This window comes from Pongo pygmaeus, chromosome 21 (genome assembly GCF_028885625.2).
Source record: "Pongo pygmaeus isolate AG05252 chromosome 21, NHGRI_mPonPyg2-v2.0_pri, whole genome shotgun sequence".
In the NCBI taxonomy this organism is placed as follows: Eukaryota; Metazoa; Chordata; class Mammalia; order Primates; family Hominidae; genus Pongo; species Pongo pygmaeus.
In genome coordinates, this window is record NC_072394.2 from 7,976,982 (window position 1) to 8,001,237 (window position 24,256).

Here is a 24,256-nt window from a genome sequence, read left to right on the forward strand (position 1 = left end):
CCCTGTTTGGTTCTCTGCTTTTAACTGTCTTGGGCTTTGTGTGTTTCTTTAATCAGTTGGATGATTTAGATAAACAACATGTATTAGTCTTTGTAAGTATAACATGCCTTGAACTTTTTCCAGATATTCATTCCCATTCATCATCATAATAGTTGCTCCCCCTTGGCCATCATTAAGATTAGAAATGTCCTTGAACCATTTAATGATATTCCACAAGACTGGACAGATTTTTCATGCCTTGATGAATTGCGATCACTCAGCTTAGACCAATGAAATTGGATATCCTTTAATGTGCCTGATGACTTTAAGGAATTTAGGGAAAGCAGTGCTGCAGCATCAAAATGGCTTCACAGAATAACCATCCATTTGGGGAAAGATGCACGACTTATGTAAAAATTGATGAATGAGTTAGATCTAATCTAATAGCTAATTGCAATGAGTATTATTTACTTGTTCATATTGCTAAATATGGTTTTATCTACAAGTGACTATTTATTAGAGCACTCATTAGAATCCTTAATGAAGGTATGAACTGATTTTTTTAAAGCCCAAGTTAGAATGCTGAAGGAAGATTCCTCCAAGTAAATTAACTTTTAACTGTTCACACCACAGATGATGGGAAAAAAATGAAAAACTTAAAAACAAGGCTGGGCCAGGATATGTTCCAGCTACCCTGGAGCTAAGAAAAACTAGTTGCTTCTATTTTATGGGGTCCTGCATCTCCAAATGGCCACCGATTGATCCCCAAAGTTCTGCAATACATAAGCAAGCAGACCTGACAATTTGTGCCATAAATATCTTTAATATTTTCACAAATATTTTGATTCCATAGGCTCTGAAACCACTGACATTCCCATGGTGTAGAGCTGCCTATTATATTGGCATATTTAAATCATCTTTAAGTTTCTTCCTAAACCATGGTTTGAGACCACAGGATTAAAAACAGAAACTCTCAGGTGTATAGTAGAGAGCACTGTGCTTGGAGTCAAAAGATCAGCCTTCAAGTCCTGGTGCTATCATAGGCAATTTAATTAAATTACTCACAGAAGCATCAGTTTCTTCCTTTATTCATCAATTATTTATTGAGCATCTATAATTTTCTGCACAGTATTCTTGGGATAGATGAGAGAACAAAAAAAATACAGGGATTACACTCCACTGTTGGCCTTGTTTAATATAACTTCCTTCCTTCCAGAATTGTTGTATAGGTCAAATGAGACATCAAAAATAAAACCACTTTATAAAGAGCTTTGGGGCAATTTATACACTAACTCCTGGTGGCCATGAGTTGAGGGCTGCTCCAAGGAATGTCACTTCTGTCCTGCCACAGGCAGAGCAGTCTTCTGCATTTTGGAGAGAACCCTGAGGTAGGCACAGATGCAGATAGTGGTGGTTGGAAATTAGCTGATCCACACTGGAAACAGTAGGGACCAGGGGATCTGGAACGGAACTGTCAGTGAATGATGCAGACATGAAAAGATAAACCCACTTTTGTCATTACTCTGCTGGTTAGATGGTGCCTGCCTGTCCCCTTCCCCAACCCCTGTATCCTAATACGTACCAGCCACCTGCAGGATGGCTTGCAATACATTAGTAACTCTTCTCATGAATCGGCTGGACCTGAAATACTCTAGACTTGAGTTTCTCAAACTGAAGTTGTGGCTCCTGTGGGTCTATGGATGTAGCCTCCAAAACCATGAATTCAATGGCAATACTACAATTTTTAAAATTTTCATTTTGATGACAAACTAAAATAAATTAATACAGATATACTCAGGGTGACCTTGTAACTAGTCATAATAGGCTATTTCATTTTCTGCATTTGTATTTGAGGCTGTAGTAATGGTGATGCCAAATGAAGATTTCAGGAAAAGAAAAAAGTGGAAAAACTGAGTGATGATCAATAACGTATGTTTAAGGGCTAGGCGCGATGGCTCAAGCCTGTAATCCCAGCACTTTGGGAAGCTGAGGCAGGTGGATTGCTTGAGGTCAGGAGTTCGAGATCAGCCTGGCCAACATGGTGAACCCTCATCTCTACCAAAAATACAAAAATTAGCTGGGCGTGGTGGCACACGCCTATAATTCCAGCTACTCAGGAGGCTGAGGCAGAAGAATCCAGGAGGTGGAGGTTGCAATGAGCCAAGACTGCATCATTGCACTCCAGCCCGTACAACAGAGCAAGACCCTGTCTCAAAAATAAATAAATAATGTATGTTTAAATGTATGTTGAACATTTTAAAATGTTCAACATTTTAAAATGTGGGCTTATCTGTATGTTCATGTTCTGAGCAGAGATGGTGCATGGGGTCACATCTACGTATATATCAAACTTGGTTGGCAATAAATGTAGTAGTCAACTCTCAATAATTTTTCATGAAATGGCTGTGTCACAATTTCCCAGGGTGTTTATTAAGTGGATTGGCTGAGAAGAAATAATGGATAGGTAGTTTAAAACAAATGTATTGTTCAAAAGGAAGTGAAATGCAAATCGTAATGTTGACAACTCAGATGATGGCTATCAAGTTTAAAATCAACAGCATCAAGTCAGCTAATGAAATATTGTTTCCAAATAAATGCTTCTATAATAAAAGCAGTACTTCTGCTTCTGGAAAGATGAAATGCAGGTACTTTTCCCTATTCCCTCCATTAAGTGTAGCTAAAACACTGGGCATTATATATGAAACAAATATGAGTAGAGTTGGAAAGGTGGAGAAAAGAAGGTGGACTAATTAGGGACCCTGGGACCTGAGGAACAGTATGGTGGTGAGTTCTGTTTCTATTTTGCCTCATCTATCCTGTCAATTACTACTCATACTGAGAACCAGGAGGATTGCAACATGAATGACAAAAGACAATCAACAGATGTCAACACAAAGATAAGAGAATTATTTGACAAGGATTTTAAAGCAGCCATTATAAAAATACTTCAACAAGCAAGTTTGAACATGCTTGAAACAAATGGAATATACTAAATCTCAGCAAAACAATATAAGATGCAAAGAAAAAACACATATATAATTTCCAAAGAAAATGGAAATTATAGAGCTAAAAACACAATAACCCAAATTAAATTATATAATAATTTAAGGTAAAACAATAAAAACAAAACATAATGTAATGTAATTTATCATATCATTATTAACATGAACGTTATTGGTTTGGAATCTTATATTCACTTGGAAATCTACTTAGATGTATAATTGTACAAGAGCTATATACATAAAAAGCTTACACCTTTCTATGTTTGTACATTTTGAAGTGGCATTATTTTAAAATAATTTATGTTAATACTAAGGAAACTGAAAATTTTTTTCTTTTATAAGGGTTTCTCATTAAAACAAACATTTTAAAATGACATTTATAATGTATTGTGAGCTAAATTATGTTCCCCCAAAATCCATGTTGATGTCCTAAGCCCTGGGGCCTCAGAATGTGACTTTATTTGAAGATACAGCCTTTACAAAAAAAGTAATTAAGGTAAAATGAGGTCATTAGAGTGGACCCTAATCCATTATGACTGATGTCCGTATAAGAAGAGGAGATTAGGACAGAATTCACCAGTGTAACCATCTAGTACTAGGCTTTCTTCCTGGGAGATTTTTTTGAGTACTACTTTAATATCCGTACTTGTTATAGGTCTATTTAGATTTTCTATTTCTTTTTAAGTCTGTTTTGGTAGTTGGTGTTTTCTCTAAGAATTTGTCAATTTCATCTAAGTTGTCTGATTTGTTAGTACACAGTTATCCATGCCATTTCCTTTATATTCTTTTCATTTCTGTAAGGTCAAGCAGTATCATCCCCTCTTCTGTTTCTGATTTTAGACATTTGAGTCTTCTCTCTTTTTTCTTGGTCGCTCTAGCTAACAGTTTGTCAGCATTATTATCTTTTTGACAAACCAACTTTTGGATTCATTTTCTCTATTGTTTTCCAATTCGTTATTTCATTAATTCCCTCTCTAATCCTTATTATTTCCTCCTTCTACTTTCTTTGAGCTTAGTTTGCTCTTCTTTCTCCATTGTCTTAAGGTAGAATGTTTGGTTGTTGATATGGGATCTTTCTTCTTTTTTAGGCATTTAAACTTTCCTGTAAGCACTGCTTTCACCACATCCCCTAAGTTTTGGTATGTTGTGTCTTTGTTTTCATTCATCTCAAAATATTTTCTTATTTTCCTCTGCTTTTATCTTAGACCTATTGGTTATTTAGTAGTGTGCTGTTAAATTTTCACATGTTCGTGAATTTCCCAAATCTTTCTGTTACTAATTTTTAATTTTATTCTATTGTGATCAGAGGACATATATTGTATGATTTCAATCCTTTTAAATTTCTTAAGGCTTGTCGTATAGCCTAACATACAGTCTATTCTGGTGAATATTCCATGTGCACTTGAGAAGAATGTTTATTCTGTTGTTATTGGGTACAGTGTTCTATTGATGTCTATTAGGTCTGCTTTGTGTATACTGTTGTTCAAGTCTTGTATTTCCTTGTTGATCTTATGCCTCATTATTCTATCCAGTATTTAAAGTGGAATATTTAAGTCTCTGAATATTACTGTTGAATTGTCTGCTTTTCCCCTCGATCATGTCAGCGATGTATTTTGGGATTCTGCTGTTAGGTGCATATATGTTTATAACATTTATAAATTCCTAATGAATTGATCCTTTCATCATTACATTGTATGCCCTTTTTATCTCTAGTAATATATTTTGTTTTAAAATCTATTTTGTCTGATATTACTTTAGCCATTACAACTTCCATATGATTACTGTTTGCATGATACATCTTCTTCCATCTCTTTACATTCAACTAATTTATATATTTGAATGTAAAGTATATCTTCTGTAGAGAGCATATAATTGCATCTTGTTTTTCAATCTCGTCTGATACCCTCTCAGCTTTTGACTGGATTGCTTAATCCACCCACATCTGTGATGGTTAATTTTATGTGTCAACTTGGAGGGTGTTTTAATATGAAATTAGCATTTAAATCAGCGAATACTGAGTAAAGCAGATTGCCCTATTCTGTGGGTGCCTCATTCAATGAATTGACAGCCTGAATGAATAAAAAGACTGGCCTCCCTAAGCAAGAGGGAATTCTCCAGCAGATCACCTTCAGACATCATTGGCACTATCGGCTTTCCTGGGTCTCTGTCTGCTGATCTTCAGACTATAACCATATCCTGGGCTCTCCTGAGTCTCAAGTCTGCTGGCTCACACTACAGATTTTTATTTGCTAGGTTTTATATTCACTTGAGCCAAATCTTTACTTTATATATATACGTAAAACTTATTTTATAAAACTATATCATGTTACATATGTATACACACATATAATTTTATATATATACATATATATGTACGTATGCATATGCTACTGCTTCTTTTTTTCTGGAGAACACTAATACAATATCTAATGTTATTATTGATATAGTTAGATTTATATTGCCATTTAATTGTTTTCTATATGTCTCATGTGTCTATTTTGTTCCTCTATTCCTATTTTACTGCTTTATTTTGCATTGTCAGTATCTCTAGTGTAACATTTTAATTTCTTTAATGGTTTTTTGTAACTTATGTAGCTTGTTTTCTCTCAGTGGTTGCTCTAGGGCTTACCATATACATCAGAATTCATCAGAATTTACTTCAGATTTATACTAACTTAATTCCATCAAGAAACAGAAATGTTCCTCCTGTATAGCTCTATTACCCATTCTTCCTTTCTGTGCTATCATTGTCACACATATTACATCTATAGATGCCACAAACCTAACAATACATCATTATAATGATTACTTAATGTAATTTTTGTCTATTAAAGAGAGATAACAAAGAAGAATAAGTATTTATTTGTAGCATTTGTTATATGTATTTTCTTATTTATCATTTCTAGTTCTCTTTATTTGTTCCCATGTGTTCAAGTTATCATCTAGCATCATTTCCTCACTCCAGTACAACTCTGCCTCCACCCATCTCCTTTAAGTGGTTGTTGTCAAGCACATTGCATTTCCATCTATTATAGCCCCAACAATACAATGATACATGTAGTGTTTTATACACTTGCTTTATAAAATTAATTAAGACAAGAAATAAAAATATATATACTGTCTTTCATAATTGCAATTATCAGTGCTCTTTGTTTTTTCCCTATGGACTCAATTTCCATCTGGGTTTACTTGCTTTCAGCCTAAAAATTTCCCCTAGTATTTATGATAAGGCAGGTCTGATAGCAGCAAATTCTTTCAGTTTTTTTATTCTGGATATGTCTTGATTTTTTCTTCATTTTTAAAGACAGTATTTTAGGATATAAGATTCTTGGTTGATTGTTGTTGTTTATTTCAGCACTTTGAATATGTTAATCCATTGCCTTCTGACAGCCATGATTTCTTATAAAAAGTCAGTTGTTCATTTTATTGGGGTTCCCTTATAAATGACATTTTTCTCTTGCTGCTTTCAAAATTTTCTCCTTGTCTTTGAATTTCAGTATTTTTTCTATGATGTGTTAAACAGAAAATAATGGATCGCTCTGTGTTTCCTAGTTGAGTTTATTGAGCTTCCTGAGTGTGTTTTCCAGCAAATTTGGGGAGTTTTCAGCTGCTATTTCTTCAAATACTTTTTCTTCTCCTTTCTCTTTCTTTCTTTTCTTCTTCTAGTACTTCCATTATGCATATTTCAGTTTATTTACAGGTGTTCCACAGTTTCTTGAGGCTCTTTTTTCTTCATTTTATTTTCTCACTGTTCTCCAGATGGTATAATCCCTATCAATCTATCAAATTTGCTTATTCTTTATTCTGCCAGTAAAAAATCTCCTGTTGAGCCCCTTTAATAAAGTTTTTTAGTTCAGTTGTACTTCTTGACACCAGAATTACCATTTGGTTCTATTTTTATGTCTATCTCTTTATTGATATTCTATATTTGATGAGATATTGTCTTCATACTGCACTTCTTTAAGCATTTTAAAAAATTCTTTGAGCATATTTATAATGGCTACTTTAAAGTCTTTATAAAATCTGACATTTGGTCCCTCTCTGAGGAAGTTTCTGTTGACTACTTTGTGTGTGTGAGCATCCATGTGTGTGTGTGAGAGAGAAACAGAGAGAAATAACAAGTCACTGTTCCTGTTTCTTTTGCTGTCTCGTAATTTTTTTTTTTGAGACAGAGTCTTGCTCTTTCGCCCAGGCCGGAGTGCAGTGGTGCTATCTCGGCTCACTACGAGCTCCACCTCCCAGGGTTCACGCCATTCTCCTGCCTCAGCCTCCCGAGTAACTGGGACTACAGGCGCCCGCCATCACACTCGGCTAATTTTTTGTATTTTTAGTAGAGACGGGGTTTCACCGTGTTAGCCAGGATTGTCTCGATCTCCTGACCTTGTGATCCGCCCACCTCAGCCTCCCAAAGTGCTGGGATTACAGACGTGAGCCACCGCGCCCGGCCTCTTTCGTAATTTTTTTAAAAGTGGACATTTTAGGTAACATTTTGTAGCAACTCTGGTTACTAGTTCCTCTCTTCCCTTTCTGGGGCTTGTTTTTGTCACTGTTTCTTTGCTCATTTGTTTTGTGACTTAGCTAGGCCATTTTGATAAAACCATTTCTCTCACAGTGCAAAGCCTAGGCTGTCACTCCTCATAGGATGCAGCCTTGGACATGCAGCTGGTCACCCTGGAATTAAAATAATTTTAGCAGTTTTCTTTGATTGTCTCTTTCCTCTCATATCTTCATTAAAATGTCTGTCCTTTTCATATTATACCCAGCAATTAGGCTCCACTAATTACCACTAATTGTTCTATTGTTTTGGAAAATGCCCTCTGATACAAATTGCTCAGCAGTATAATCCAATTAGATTGTGCTGGGGTAGTTTTTAAGGATAGGGGTGTTTTGTTTTATTTTGTTTTGTTTTTTACTTTAAGTTCTGGGATACATGTGCAGAATGTGCAGGTTTGTTACACAGGTATACATGTGCCATGGTGGTTTGCTGCATCCATCAACCCATCATCTACATTAGGTATTTCTCCTAATGCTATCCATCCCCTAGCCCCCCACCCCCCGACAGGCTCTGGTATGTGATGTTCCCCTCCCTGTGTTCATGCATTCTCATTGTTCAACTCCCACCTATAAGTGAGCAAATGTGATGTTTGGTTTTCTGTTCCTGTGTTAGCTTGCTGAGAATGATGATTTCCAGCTTCATCCATGTCCCTGCAAAGGATATAAACTCATTCTTTTTTATGGCTGCATAGTATTCCATGGTGTATATGTGCCACATTTTCTTTATCCAGTCTCTCATTGATGGGTATTTGAATTGGTTCCAAGTCTTTGCTATTGTGACTACTGCTGCAATAAACATATGTGTGCATGTGTCTTTATAGTAGAATAATTTATAATCCTTTGGGTATATACCCAGGAATTAGATTGCTGGGTCAAATGGTATTTCTGGTTCTAGATCCTTGAGGAATCACCACACTGTATTCCACAATGTTTGAACTAATTTACACTCCAACCAACTGTGTAAAAGCATTCCTAATTCTCCACATTTTCTCCAGCATCTGTTGTTTCCTGACTTTTTAACGATTGCCATTCTAACTGGCGTGAGATGGTATCTCATTGTGGTTTTGATTTGCATTTCTCTAGTAACTAGTGATGATGAGTTTTGCATGTTTGCTGGCTGCATAAATGTTTTCTTTTAAGAAATGTCTGTTCATATCCTTCACCCACTTTTTGATGGGGTTTGTTTTTTTTTTCTTGTAAATTTGTTTAAGTTCCTTGTAGATTCTGGATATTAGCCCTTTGTCAGATGGATAGATTGAAAAAATTTTCTCCCATTCTGTAGGTTGCCTGTTCACTCTGATGATCATTTCTTTTGCTGCACAAAAGCTCTTTAGTTTAATTAGATACCATTTGTCAATTTTGGCTTTTGTTGTCCTTGCTTTTGGTGTTTTCATCATGAACTCTTTGCCCATGCCTATGTCCTGAATGGTATTGCCTAGGTTTTCTTCTAGGGTTTTTATGGTTTTAGGTTTTATGTTTAAGTGTATAATCCATCTTGAGTTAATTTTTTTATAAGGTGTAAGGAAGGGGTCCAGTTTCAGTTTTCTGTATATGACCGGCCAGTTTTCCCAACACCATTTATTAAATAGGGAATCCTTTCCCCATTGCTTGTTTTTGTCAGGTTTGTCCAACATCAGATGGTTGTAGATGTGTGGCGTTATTTCTGAGGCCTCTGTTCTGTTCCATTGGTCTATATATCTGTTTTGGTACCAGTATCATGCTGTTTTGGCTACTGTAGCCTTGTAGTATAGTTTGAAGTCCGGAAGCGTGATGCCTCCAGCTTTGTTCTTTTGGCTTAGGATTGACTTGGCGATGTGGGCTCTTTTTTGGTTCCATATGAACTTTAAAGTAGTTTTTTCCAATTCTGTGAAGAAAGTCAGTGGTAGCTTGATGGGGATAGCATTGAATCTATAAATTACTTTGGGCAGTATGACCATTTTCACAATATTGATTCTTCCTATCCATGAGCATGGAATGTTTTTCCATTTGTGTCCTCTCTTATTTCCTTGAGCAGTGGCTTGTAGTTTTCCTTGAAGAGGTCCTTCACATCCCTTGTAAGTTGTATTTCTATGTATTTTATTCTCTTTGTAGCAGTTGTGAATGGGAGTTCACTCATGATTTGGCTCTCTGCTTATTATTGGTGTATAGGAATGCTTGTGATTTTTGCACATTGATTTTGTATCCTGAGACTTTGCTGAAGTTGCTTATCAGCTTAAGGAGATTTTGGGCTGAGACAATGGGGTTTTCTAAATATACAATCATGTCATCTGCAAACAGAGTTTATTTGACTTCCTCTCTTCCTATTTGAATACCCTTTATTTCTTTCTCTTGCCTGATTGCCCTGGCCAGAACTTCCAACACTATGTTGAATAGGAGTGGTGAGAGTGGGCATGCTTGTCTTGTGCCAGTTTTCAGGGAATGTTTCCAGCTATTGCCCATCCAGTATGATATTGGCTGTGGGTTTGCCATAAATAGCTCTTATTATTTTGAGATACATTCCATCAATACCTAGTTTATTCAGGGTTTTTAGCATGAAGGGCTGTTGAATTTTGTCAAAGGCTTTTTCTGCATCTGTTGAGATAATCATGTGGTTTTTGTCATTGGTTCTGTTTATGTGATGGATTATGTTTATTGATTTGTGTATGTTGAATCAGCCTTGCATCCCAGGAATGAACCCAACTTGATTGTGGTGGATAACCTTTTTGATATGCTGCCAGATTCGGTTTGCCAGTATTTTATTGAGGATTTTTGCATCAGTGTTCATCAGGGATATTGGACTGAAATTTTCTTTTTTTGTGGTGTCTCCACCAGGTTTGGGTATCAGGCTGATGCTGGCCTCATAAAATGAGTTAGGGAAGATTCTCTTTTTCTATTGTTTGGAATAGTTTCAGAAGGAATGGTACCAGCTCCTTTTTGTATCTCTGGTAGAATTCAGCTGTGAATCCATCTGGTCCTAGGCTTTTTTTTTGGTTGGTAGGCTACTAATTACTGCCTCAGTTTCAGAACTTGTTATTGGTCTATTCAGGGATTTGACTTCTTCCTGGTGTAGTCTTGGGAGGGTGTATATGTCCAGGAATTTATTCATTTCTTCTAGATTTGCTAGTTTATTTGCATAGAGATGTTTATAGTGTTCTCTGATGGTAGTTTGTATTTCTGTGGGATCAGTGATGATATCCCCTTTATCATTTTTTATTGTATCTATTTGATTCTTCTCTCTTTTCTTCTTTATTAGTCTGGCTAGCAGTCTATATATTTTGTTAATTTTTTCAAAAAACCAGCTCCTGGATTCATTGATTATTTTTTGAAGGATTTTTCATCTCTATCTCCTTCAGTTCTACTCTGATCATAGTTATTTCTTTTCTTCTGCTAGCTTTTGAATTTGTTTGCTGTTGCTTCTCTAGTTCTTTTAATGGTGACATTAGGGTGTCGATTTTAGATCTTTCCCGTTTTTTCCTGTGGACATTTAGTGCTATAAATTTCCCTCTAAACACTGCTTTAAATGTGCCCCAGAGAGTCTGTTACATTGTGTCTTTGTTCTTGTTGGTTTCAAAGAACTTATTTATTACTGCCTTAATTTTGTTATTTACCCAGTAGTCATTCAGGAGCAGGTTGTTCAGCTTCCATGTAGTTGTGCGGTTTTGAGTGAGTTTCTTAATCCTGAGTTCTAATTTGATTGTACTGTGGTCTGAGAGACAGTTTGTTATGATTTCCATTGTTTTGCGTTTGCTGAGGAGTGTTTTTCTTCCAATTATGTGGTCAATTTTAAAATATGTGTGATGTGATGTTGCAAAGATTGTCTATTCTGTTGATTTGGGGCGGAGAGTTCTATAAATGTCTATTAGGTCTGCTTGGTCCAGAGCTGAGTTCGAGTGCTGAATATCCTTGTTAATTTTCTGTCTCGTTGATCTGTCTGATATTGACAGTGGGGTGTTAAAGTCTCCCACTATTATTCTGTGGGAGTCTAAGTCTCTTTGTAGGTCTCTAAGAACTTACTTTATGAATCTGGGTGCTCCTGTATTGTGTGCATATATATTTAGGATAGTTAGCTCTTCTTGTTGCATTGATCCCTTTACCATTATGTAATGCCTTTCTTTGTCTTTTTTGATCTTTGTTGGTTTAAAGTCTGTTTTATCAAAGACTAATATTGCCACCCCTGCTTTTTTTTGCTTTCAATTTGCTTGGTAAATATTCCTCCATCCCTTTATTTTGAGCCTATGTGTGTCTTTGCACATGAGATGGGTCTCCTGAATATAGCAGACTGATGGGTCTTGACTCTTTATCCAATTTGCCAGTCTCTGTCTTTTAATTGGGGCATTTAGCCCATTTACATTTAAGGTTAATATTGTTATACGTGAATTTGATCCTGTCATCATGATGATAGCTGGTTATTTTGCCCATTAGTTGATGCAGTTTCTTCATAGGGTCAATGGTCTTCACAATTTGATATGTTTTTGCAATGGCTGGTATCGGTTTTACCTTTCCATATTTAGTGCTTGCTTCAGGAGCTCTTGTAAAGCAGGCCTGGTGGTGACAAAATCTCTCAGCATTTGCTTGTCTGTAAAGGATTTTATTTCTCTTTCACTTATGAAGCTTAGTTTGGCTGAATATGAAATTCTGGGTTGAAAATTCTTTTCTTTAAGAATGTTGAATATTGGTCCCCACTCTCTTCTGGCTTGTAGGGTTTCTGCAGAGAGATCCACTGTTAGTCTGATGGGCTTCTCTTTGTGGGTAACCCGACATTTCTCTCTGGCTACCCTTAACATTTTTTCCTACATTTCAACCTTGGTGAATCTGATGAATATGTGTCTCGTGGTTCCTCTTCTCAAGGAGTATCTTTGTGGTGTTCTCTGTGTTTCCTAAATTTGAATGTTGGCCTGTCTTGGTAGGTTGGGGAAGTTCTCCTGGATAATATCCTGAAGAGCATTTTCCAACTTGGTTCCATTCTCCCTGTCACTTTCAGGTACACCAATCAAACATAGATTTGGTCTTTTCACATAGTCTTATATTTCTTGGAGGCTTTGTTTGTTCCTTTTCATTCTTTTTTCTCTGATCTTGTCTTCACATTTTATTTAAGTTGATCTTCAAACTCTGATATCCTTTCTTCCGTTTAATCAATTTGGCTATTGATACTTGTGTATGCTTCACAAAGTTCTCGTGCTGGGTTTTTCAGCTCCATCTGGTCATTTATGTTCTTCTCTAGACTGGTTATTCTAGTTAGCCATTCCTCTAATCTTTTTTCAAGGTTCTTAGCTTCCTATCATTGGGTTAGAACATGTTCCTTTAGCTTGGAGGAGTTTGTTATTACCCACCTTCTGAAGCCTATTTCTGTCAATTCATCAAACTCATTCTCCATCCAGTTTTGTTCCCTTGCTGGTAAGGAGTTGTGATCCTTTGGAGGAGAAGAGGCGTTCTGGTTTTTGGAATTTTCAGCCTTTTTGAGCTGGTTTTTCCTCATCTTTGTGGATTTATCTACCTTCGGTCTTTGATGTTGGTGACCTTCACATGGAGTTTTTGTGTGGGTGTCCTTTTTGTTGGTGTTAATGCTATTCCTTTCTGTTAGTTAGTTTTCCTTCTAACAGTCAGGCCTCTCTGCTGCAGGTCTGCTGGAGTTTACTGGAGATCCACTCCAGACCCTGTTTGCCTGGGTATCACCAGCAGAGGCTGCAGAATAGCAAAGACTGCAGCCTGTTCCTTCCTCTGGAAGCTTAGTCCCAGAGGGGCACCCGCCAGATGCCAGCTGGAGCTCTCCTGTATGAGGTGTCTGTCGACCCCTGCTCGGTGGTGTCTCCCAGTCAGGAGGCATGGGGGCCAGGGATCCATTTGAGGAGGCAGTCTGTCCCTTAGCAGAGCTCAAGCACTGTGCTGGGGGATCCACTGTTCTCTTCAGAGCTGGCAGACAGGAACATTTAAGTCTCCTGAAGCTGCGCCCACAGCTGCCCCTTCCCCCAGGTGCTCTGTCCCAGGGAGATGGGAGTTTTATCTATAAGCCCCTGACCGGGGCTGCTGCCTTTCTTTCAGAGATGCCCTGCCCAGAGAGGAGGAATCTAGAAAGGCAGTTTGGCTACAGCAGCTTTGCGGAGCTGCAGTGGACCCCGCCCAGTTCAAACCTCCCGGTGGCTTTGTTTACACCGTGAGGGGTTTTTACACCGTGAGGGGAAAACCACCTACTCAAGCCTCAGCAATGGCGGACAGCCCTCCCCACTCCAAGCTCAAGCATCCCACGTTGACTTCAGACTGCTGTGCTGGCAGTGAGAATTTCAAACCAGTGGTCTTAGCTTGCTGGGTCCCATGGGGGTGGGATCTGCCGAGCTAGACCACTTGGCTTCCTGGCTTCAACGCCCTTTCCAGGGGAGTGAACGGTTCTGTCTCGCTGGCATTCCAGGCACCACTGAGGTGTGAGAAAAAACTCCTGCAGCTAGCTCGGTGTCTGCCCAAACAGCTGCCCAGTTTTGTGCTTGAAACTCAGGGCCCTGGTGGTGTAGGCACCCAAGGGAATCTCCTGGTCTGTGGGTTGCAAAGACTGTAGTATCTGGGCCAGAATACACCATCCCTCATGGCACAGTTCCTCACGGCTTCCCTTGGCTAGGGAAGGGAGTTCTCCAACCCTTTGCACTTCCCAGGTGAGGCAACGTGCCACCCTGCTTCTGCTAACCCTCCATGGGTCATGCCCACTGTCTAACCAGTCCCAGTGAGATAAGCCAAGGTACCTCAGATGGAAATGCAGAAATCACTTGCCTTCTGTGTTGATCTCACTGGGAGCTGCAGACTGGAGCTGTTCCTATTTGGCCATCTTGAGAAGTCTGTTAAGGATAGTTTTAAGGTTTATTCTGATGCCACAGGACTCTTCTTAGATTCCTCTTTTTTGCTTCTTTCTGGTGAACTAGCTAGCATATTGTTTAGCTTGTTGTTCTTAGTATCAGGAGCACTCTTATGCTTGCACTTCTCCACATTCTGTTTTAGATAAATTCAGTTTCTTTGGAGAGAGCATCAGTGCTCTTTTCTTATAGTCTGCCTCTCCCTCAGCAAACTCTCTAAGCCATTATTCTGGGTGCTGGGTAGGGCGGTAGCCTCTGGTCTTCTTTGTTTGCCCATCCCAGAATGAAATATCTGATTTATACATGATTTGGGGGGCAAGGGTGATTGGGACCTCAGTTTTCTTGGGAAAAGAAACTTCTTTCCTGGGGTAGAGTCTCTGTCTATGAATAAGGGATGGCTATAGGAAAGTAGCCTCCAACCTCTCAGATGCACACACCAGGATCCAGCCTCTTCAGCTCGGAGTTGGAGGGGATGAGAAATGTGGGCAGACTGCTCCTCCTGGTGAGATACAGTAGGACTTGGTTGGGAGCTGAAAGGAGAGGCAGCCCCAGTCTTCTTGGCCACACTCAACCAGAGTGAATCTTCTATCAGTATGAGCTGGAAGTTGGGGGGCAGGGAGTGGGTCATGGCCCAAATGCCACAAACTAGCTGTTTTTAGCCACTTTCAGTAAATTTTTCTTGAATACATATTCTTAATTTGTTTTATGCTCTTAGAACATTTTCCAAATACTCTGGCAAGTGGGAGTCAGTGGAGCTTCTCGTGCTGTCATCCCAGAAGTAGAACATCCTCAAACTATCTTCTGAAAGTTTGTTTTGGCCAGGCGTGGTGGCTCACGCCTGTAATCCTAGCACTTTGGGAGGCCAAGGTAGGAGGACTGTTTGAGCCTAGGAGTTCAAGACCAAGCTGGGCAACATGGCAAGACCCTGTCTCTACAAAATATAAAAAACTATCTGGGTGTCATGGTGTACACCTGTAGTCCCAGCTAGTTGGGAGGCTGATGTGGGAGGATTGCTTGAGCCTGGGAAGTTGAGGCTGTGGTGAGCCATGATCGTGCCACTGTGCTCCAGCCTAGGCAACAGAGGGAGACCTTGTCTCAAAAATAAATAATAAATAAATGTGTTTTGTCTTTTATATTTAGATTTACAGTTTACCTGTAATTTATTTCTGTGTATGGCATGAGATATAATTCACATTTTTTTCACTTGTATATCTAGTTGCTCCAGGAACATTTAAAAATACACTTTCCCTACTGCTTTGCTATGCCATAATTGTTGAAAATTAAGTGTCCATATATTTGTGGAAAGTGAAAAGTGACAGAAAAATAAAGCAAAAAAGGAAGGTAAAGTGCTGGAGGGGGTGTGGTTAGGAGCGTGCTCAGGGACGACCTTGCCAAGAAGGTAACATTCCAGCAGAGCTGAAGGAGATGAGGGAAGAGCAAGCCATGTGAAGCCATCTGGAAAGTGCTTTCCAAGCGGGGGGTACAAGCATGTGCAATGCTTCTGAGATGGGAGGGTGTGTGGGCTGGTCAAAGAACAGCAAGGAGGCCAGAGAAATAGTATGAGGTCAGAGAACAAGAAGGAGCAGATCCCAGGGCCTTGTAGGAACTCTGGGACAAGGTGTACTGGAAGGTTTTGAGCAGACAGGTGCCATGATCTTACTCTGTTTGGCTGCCAGTGCACAGGTGACTGTCAGGACAAGAGTGGAAGCAGGGAGACCAGTGCAGAACCTATTGTAATAACTCAGGTAAAAGATAATCTGATTGTAGCAGTGGAGGTGGTAAGGAGCGGTTAGATTCAGCTTACATTTTAAAGGAAAGCCAACAGGATTTGTGAATGGATTGGTTGTAGAATCAGAAGGAAAGTAAAAATTCAAGGATGTCAGGTGGTGGCCCTCAATGAATCTAGCCTCTGTTACAAATGCCCTTAGGCTGTCCCTCCCTCTTGAATCTGGGCTGAACCAGGTGATTTAATGTAAGCAATAAATGTGGCAAAAGTGATGCTCGGCCATTATGGACCTAAACCTGTAGAAGTCCTGGTAGTTTCTGCTTTTGTGCTCCTGGGAAGCTTGAGCTGCCATGTCTTTTTGGCACATGGTGTGGAAAGATGCTGTAGAGAGGCTCTGAGCCTGCATGGAGTAAGAAGGACACTCAGCCATCCAGCATCCCAGCTCGGCCTATCTTGTAGCTCACCTTCCAGCTAAATGCAGCACACTAGTGACTACCAGCAAGAGCAGCAGAAAAACGACTGAGTTATGTTAAGCTCAATTTACCCAATTGTGGGCAAATAAAACAGTTGTTGTTTAAGCCATTAAGGCTTGGGGTGATTTGTTATTCAGCCATAGAACATGAAACAGATGACCCCTAGAGTTTTGGCCTGAGTGCGCAGAAGGATGGAGCTACCATTTACCAGATGGGAAAGACTGCCAGTTAACAGGTTTGGGGGAAGAACCTGGGTGGAAAGATTAAAATCTTACTACTTGTACATGGAAAAGAACACATGTTTTTCTTAATATATTAGAAGATATCCTCTACCTCTTAAGCATTACTGGATTTTCCAAGGCGAGGAAAGATCATTTTAGGAGTAACGCTTTGGATCTCCATCATAATAGCGACAGTAAAGGTTAAAGGAATTGTTCTGAATTTTTTTCTTTTAGGCTTCTGACACTCTGTTGACAAAGAAATCCCCATGGCAATTCAAGGCAAAGAAACTCCCACCCACAAAGTTTTTCTGCATTGCCACTGTGGTTTCGGGGCTTCAGTAACTGCATCATGTAAAGGAGAAACCACTGAACTCACTTTCTTTCCCAGCTTTCCACAACTGGTCATAATGAACCACCTTGGGCTTGGCTGATGGTCTTCTGGAAGCTGAGTGTGCCGCCTTGGAGGGAAGTCCTTGCCAGTTTTAGATTTAATCCTTCCTGTGGCCAAACACTTTAGAGACAGAAGCATAGGGGGGAAAAAAAAAGATTGCCTGGTCAATTTGGTCAGCCTGTGAGTTTCTGATCATAGACATCTGGCTAATACCTTGCGGACTTGAACGCAAATTAAGTGCTGGGGAGGGGTGGTGTGTTCCTTAAGAATTCTTAAGGCCCCATAACAAATATTAATGTGATATTATTAACTTTATGTTTCCAACCTCCCATTCACTCCCCCTATAGCCCACTACATTTACCTACTCACACCTCCTTCCCCTGGTTAATCAGCTTCTGAGAAAAGGTTTAGAATACAACTAAACGAAAACAAATTAATCATACACATTAATCATATACACAGGGATTCATTGCTGCTGGGCTCAGCCTTGTTTTGGGCCAGGGTTCCTGGGAGGCGGAGTGGCTTCCACCTCTGTTCCCTCTGAAGGTCACCAGCCACTGCAACCTTAAGGTGAACAGGAAGACTGGGCTTTGCAGCCAGAGGGGACTCCCAGTGTTGAGCGTTTATAGGATTTATGTCAGAACAATGCTGATGTGCCTTAAACATTTAGTTTTAAGAAAAATTTTGGAAGACATTAAGAAAAATTTACCATGAAATTATGTTATGAACAGCCAGACTTGAGAGATGCCCTTTTGGAAATGGGTGTTGTGTGAGGCTCCCACGGCATGCACGTCGTGAAAATGTGTTCGTGACACAGGACACTGTTCTGGCCTCTTCCAATTTCTTAAAGTCATGAAACGCCTTTAGCTAAAGCTTCTTCCAACTACTGTTAACACCATTGCAGGTCATTTCCTTGAAGGCATCCACCAGTCCTTGATGAACTGTTGCTCTTCAGCTTCTGTTTACTTCACCATATCCTTAAAAGTGTTTGTCTGTCTCCAGCAGTCTGGTGCCTGTTAACACTGACTTAGTTGCAAACTCTTCACAAACTTTTGTGGCATACCCAGCCTTATCACTCAGAGAATGTTCCTCCGATGTTATGGATGAAAATGGCTGAGCAGGAGCAGATGTCAGGAGGAGAGCCCCAGCGAGGGGCATAAACAGACTGGTGAGTCCACCCTCAGTGGAGGGCCTAAAAACCCTAGTGGCCAAGAATACATGTGGAGTGGAATGTGTTTCGGTGTGAAGTCCTCCAGAAGCAACCCTGAGATAAGGAGTTGACTCCAAGTAGTTCATCTGGGAGATGATTTCAGTAAACACAGGTAGGAGAGTCAAGAAGGAACCAGAAAAGGGGAGAAAGCCAACACAAGGTGTACTAAGTCAACTACCAGAGGCAGGAATTGAAGCTTAATTCCTGTGGGAACTCTCTCAAAAACTGCAAAACACATATTCGGTATTATCACACCCAAGGAGCAAAGGAGCTAGCCAATTTATACACCAACTTCTAGGGAGTGTTGATTCCCTGGCATTTGTGGCCTGCAGCACCCAGAGACAGAACAGCTTTCCATCGTTCTGGTAAAAGCCTGTCGAAGTTGTGTGGGGGATACTGAAACAGTGAGGTCCAAGAGCAATGACCATGGCCTGCTCTAGGATGCCTTCCAGGCTGGCTTTCATTGGCTGAGACCTTACCACAGTGCTTGTTGTATGCACCTGTAGCCTGAAAATATGGATATCAGCTATTCTGCTCAGCACTGTCATAGATTTCCCCAAATGTTTAAGGAACAAATATATGTACTGGGCACCATTAGGCTGAGCCAGCATCGTATGGGAAAGCAGTAAATGAGGGATTGTGTAAACCTGTAGGTCTGGTCATCTTTTTGTGATATTATTAAATGAAAACTGCAGGCTATAGAACCCCATTTTGGGAGTTCAATATAGCGCCATTTTTTTGTGTTAAAAACACATAGAAAATTCATGCATAAAAAGAGTCTGTAGGGTGTTTATTAAGGGTTGCCTCTAGGGAAGTAGGATTATGAGCTAAATTTTTATTTAAAATTTAAATTTTTAAAATTTTCCTTATCTATTTTCTAATTTTTTTCCTAATAAGCACAGACTACCTTTGTAATAAAAATGGCCAAGTCAAAAAATAAAAGATCCCACAATTATTAATACAATCTCAAGATTCAAGAATGATGCTCTTTTCTAAATCTTCTCTTCTTCATTCCCTCCCTTCCTTCTTCCCTCCTTCCATCCAGTGTCAAAACAGAGTGACCTCACTTGCCTGCAGGTCACTGGTATGCAATATTACCAATCTCAAATGTGGGAGAAAACTGGAAATGATGCAAAAAAGGCTTTTGAGTAGCCCCGAGAGATGTCCTCATATCCGTAAACCAAAATTCATTCACTTTGCTCACAGACAGGCCCCTCAGACTAGCATCTAGGACTTATTTATACATACTTGGTAAAAAAATTCTAACAGATATTGATATCCAAATTCAATTTCACATTAGTTTTCTGTCTTTCCAGCTTCTATTTTAGGTTCAGGGGGTACATGTGCAGGTTTGTTACATCGGTAGAGTATTGTGGGGGTTTGGTTTACAGATAATTTTATCATCCAGTTAATCAGCATAGGACCCGATAGGTGGTTTTTCAATTCTTACCCTCCTCTCACCCTCCACTCTCAAGTAGGCCTTGGTATCGATTGTCCCCTTCTTTGTGACCATGTGAACTCAGTGTTTAGCTCCCACTTATAAGTGAGAACATGGATTATTTGATTTTCTGCTTAGAATAATGGCCTCCAGCTCCATTCATGTTGCCACAGAGGATATGATTTCATTTTTTTTGTTTTTGTTTTTGTTTTTTGAGATGGAGTTTTACTCTTGTCACCTAGGCTGGAGTTCAATGGAGTGATCTCGGCTCACCGCAACCTCTGCCTCCCAGGTTCAAGTGATTCTCTTGCCTCAGCCTCCCAATTAGCTGGAATTACAGGCACCCACCACCACGCCCAGCTTAATTTTTGTATTTTTTAGTAGAGATGGGGTTTCACTATGTTGGCCAGACTTGTCTCAAACTCCTGACCTCAGGTGATCCATCCACCTTGGACTCCCAAAGTGCTGGGATTACAGGTGTGAGCCAATGTGCCCAGCTGATTTCATTCTTTTTTATGGCTGCACAGTATTCCATGGTGTATATGTACCACATTTTCTTTATCTAGTTCACTGCTGATGGGCAACTAGGTTGATTCCACGTCTTTGCTATTGTGAATAGTGCTAAAGTGAACATATGCATGCATGTGTCTTTACAGTAGAATGCCTTGTATTTCTTTAGGTATATACCTAGTAATGGGATTGTTGGGTTGAACAGTAGTTCCATTTTAAGTTCTTTGAGAAATCTCCAGGCTGCTTTCCACAGTGGCTGACATAATTTACATTGCCACCAGCAGAGTACAAGTGTTTTCCTTTCTCCACATCAAGTTCACATTTAGAAGTGGTAATTAGAAGGTAAGAAAGGGCCTGCCATAAGCAGACATACTGAAGGCAGAGAAAACAGTGACAGAGCTGACAAGACAGCCCCATCAGCACAGGCGCTCCAGGTGCCTTAAGCAAAATCACATGCTCCTGTCGCCTCACCAAGCCCTGAAGATGCCCGTTTCTAAATCCAGAGCTAGGTCACAGTGACCACCTTGAGGAATCCAGACCAGGCTTAATTCTACTCAAGAGAACCAGATATCCAACACTCAGACCTTACAAAGAAATCAAATATAGGCACACAGTTAAAAGCATCCATGTTAAAAGTGGGCACCTTAAAATACAGCTTCAGATTCTTGGTGATATAAGCCAGATTAGCGAATGAGGTTATTTTCTCATCTTTTTCTACTTTTTCTACTTTAGTGTGAAATGAAGTTGATTTTACATCTCTCAGTATTCTCTGGTTTCAGTAGCTGATCTTTAATATCTGATCTGATAAGGAAGGAATTTATATTACCTGTTACATTTTTGCCTCCATGATTCTGAATATCACTATGTTCCCCCTCTTGGCTTCACAATATTCCTTAAAAAAAAAAATGTAGAAAATTGGAGAGTAAAGTCTTGACAAACTGTTCTTGGAGAGGCTGTGCTCTTTTATACTGGCCAGTTTTTGAACTCTTAATAAAAGGGGTCCTTAACAAGCTCAAATGTTTAAATATAAAAGGAAAAAGGGCAAAAGGAGATGAAAGAAGTGGCATTCCTGGTGAAACTGGTCAGACGATTTTCAGACTCCAAAGTGTCCTGATAGTTTTATGTGATCCAATCCAGTTCCTGAAAAATCTCTGCCAACAGAGAACAGGTCTTCAAAAGCTTTTGAAGCCAAAGGCTCCCCACCAGCCAGCCCATCTCTCACTAAGTTCTCAGCCTCATTAAGAATGAGAAACAGATACCACGGCACCAACCTGTCTATGAGAGTACAGCAAGACAAATGTAATTGCCTGTAACAGGAATACAAATCAGCAACTCTCAAATTATTCATATTTACACCCGCTTCATTTTGGTTGTCTTTCCTTTATAATTTGGCCATACATTGATGTCAAGTGTATAATTTTATCTGGGGTTTATCAGTTACCGCCCAGAGTCATGATTACATGGTACAGGGAACTTCCTCCCCCTGAGCAAGTCTATCTTTAGTATCTTCTTGATAACCACTTCTTACATAAAAAAAAAAAAGAAAAAATCAAAAGGAAAATCTTGGTTTTCTTATGTGGCTCCAGAATCCCTGAATATAACATTTAGAAGTAATTTATCAACTGAAACTATCGAGCTTTTAGCTGCCACTACAATTTTTCAAAGCAAAGTGTTCTTATTCTTTCTCTTTGTTATTTTTATCATATTGCAAGAGAAATTTTAGGGACTTCCATATTGACCATTCAATCATGTACTAAGTTCAACTTTCATCTTGCCAGTGTCTTCTTTAACTGCACAAGACTGGCCTTGGAACAATCAGAACAACAGCAAGGTGGATAATGGTATGATTTCTGGGAGAACATTTTATAAACAAAATAAATAACAGCTCTCTAATCAAGGATTCAAAAGATAATTTATTAGTCTGAGAAGAGGAGTCACATACTATACCCAGTAATACACTTCTTTTATTTTTGTGCCTTTATCTTAAAAATATATTTAAACAAAAACAAAGATAATATTGAATTTTCCCATAAACTTTGCTTTCTTATTTACAGTGTTATATTGTAAATAACATTCCATTATACACAAATTAAGGACTGTGCATTACTGTATGTTCTCTTTACATATTCTTTCATAATATAGTCCATACAGCTCGAAGCTATGCAATATTTAAGCTTAGAAAAGCTTGATGAAATAAGTACAAACTGTATCAATCAGACTATTATTTAAAAAGGTTCTGACATTAATTCTCTGCTAGATTGTTTCACTGAAACCATTCTTTGTTAAAGAAAAATGCCCCATATAAGGGATGAGAACAACAGTTTAAGTTACCACAGGATCCACTTAAACTGGTTAACAAATAAAAACACTTTATTACTTATTACTGTCATTAAATGGAGCACTACCACTGTCAAGTCATTTAAACAAGTAGATTTACTCTTCAGTTCTGACATATTACATCAGCGACAGTTGGTACCTCTTTACGAAATAAAAAATGTTTCCTGCAACTTTAGGTTTTACTTGTAAACAGTTAAAGCACACATTTTGTAAAGATGATTTAACCATTCCTGGTCACACAACGAGGAGTTTCTATTTCATCCACGGAGAAGCAAACACACATACTGCACACATACACATATGTGCGCACATAGGCGCACACACTCACACACAGTCCCGCTCACCCGCCAAAGGCCCGCGTGTCACTAAGCGCTAACTACAGCAGCACTTGTGTCTCGAGCAGTGCACGAGGTTGCAATAGGAATTATAAAACAAGAAAGATAAAACAACCAACTTCAGTTAAAAACCCCAAAAAGCTCAGGCTCTGAAATGCCTCTCAGACGCTTCACACTCAGCCTGAAGGGTCAGTTCACTGGGCTCTCCAGGCGGCACACCCCACCTTCGATTGCCACGGACTGTCCTGCCACCGCACCAGGAGGGAGTCTTGAAATGTGAGTCTGCAGAGAGAGACCAGGAGAGCATCAGAGGGGTCAGCGGTGTCCCTTGCCACACCCCCACCCGTGTCCAAAAAAGGTGGAGGAAACACCAGAGCATTAGGTCTTCACTTTGCTTCTGAGCATCCACAGACTGTACCACTGGTAAACTTTAGTTACTGAAAGATCGTTTGTTCAAATCGCTCAGGAAATATTTACTGAGCATCTGCTACATGCCAAGCACAGCACTAGCAACTTGAGATACAGAGGGGACCAAGTTAGCCAAGACCCCTGACCGCACAGAATGTATAGTTTAATTATATTCACAAGAGTAGCAGTTTTAATGCCAGCTCTATTGAATATAGTCGTTATGTGAAAACTAGTAATTTGTATGTTTTGTCTTCTAAACAGAGTAACTAAGGATACTTAATTCATGTTTATATCCCAAATTTATTCCTTAAAGAATTTCAGTAGCTTACAAAAACTCAGATAATTCAATAGCCTAAAGTAGGAGAAGAAATGAGAAGAAAAATAAGAGCTTAAAAAATAAGGTAAAGATGGAAGTGGGGCCAACGAAGAAATCTAAGCTGAGGAGTTTGGTACCATGCCAGAGGCAAGCCTGCTGCCCTGTCTCTCAGTTTCCTAGCAGCTAAGATCAGGTAGGTGGTTCATGTAGCATAAAGATCACAGCAAACCCATTGCTTGGATGAGAACAATTGTTCCTGGCACTGAGACCAAGGAGCCATTTCTCCTATACTCTTTGAAAAGAGGGCACTGTGTTTAGTGACTGAGTGAAGACATCAGCTATACAACAGGGAGTTTTGTAGGGCTGAGTGTTACAACATCACTCAGAGGAGGCTGGGGCTGGAGGCTCTGGTAGAAGACAATAAGCACTTTACTCTGTTTCATGAGGGGTCAGGATGAGGTCAGCCAAGAATTCCTCTTTTTGGTGATCTGGCTTAATCCAAGGATAGATAAATGTCTGGAATTTCTAAGAAGAAAGAGGG

At 39.5% G+C, this 24,256-nt stretch overlaps 1 protein-coding gene across 2 annotated transcripts in view; it reads right to left on the reverse strand.

Annotated features, from left to right (window-relative positions):
* The window catches only part of TASP1 (taspase 1), a 312,488-nt gene that overhangs the window by 16,222 nt on the left and 272,010 nt on the right, over nucleotides 1-24,256 (reverse strand). Inside the window, exon 14 of one of the 2 annotated variants that reach the window (XM_054467672.2) lies at nucleotides 17,147-17,281. In XM_054467672.2, the coding sequence (XP_054323647.1) occupies nucleotides 17,147-17,281 (135 nt within the window). Of the gene's footprint in view, nucleotides 1-17,146; nucleotides 17,282-22,215; nucleotides 23,274-24,256 lie in introns of those variants that run through there. The other variant, XM_054467673.2, reaches the window with a different exon arrangement.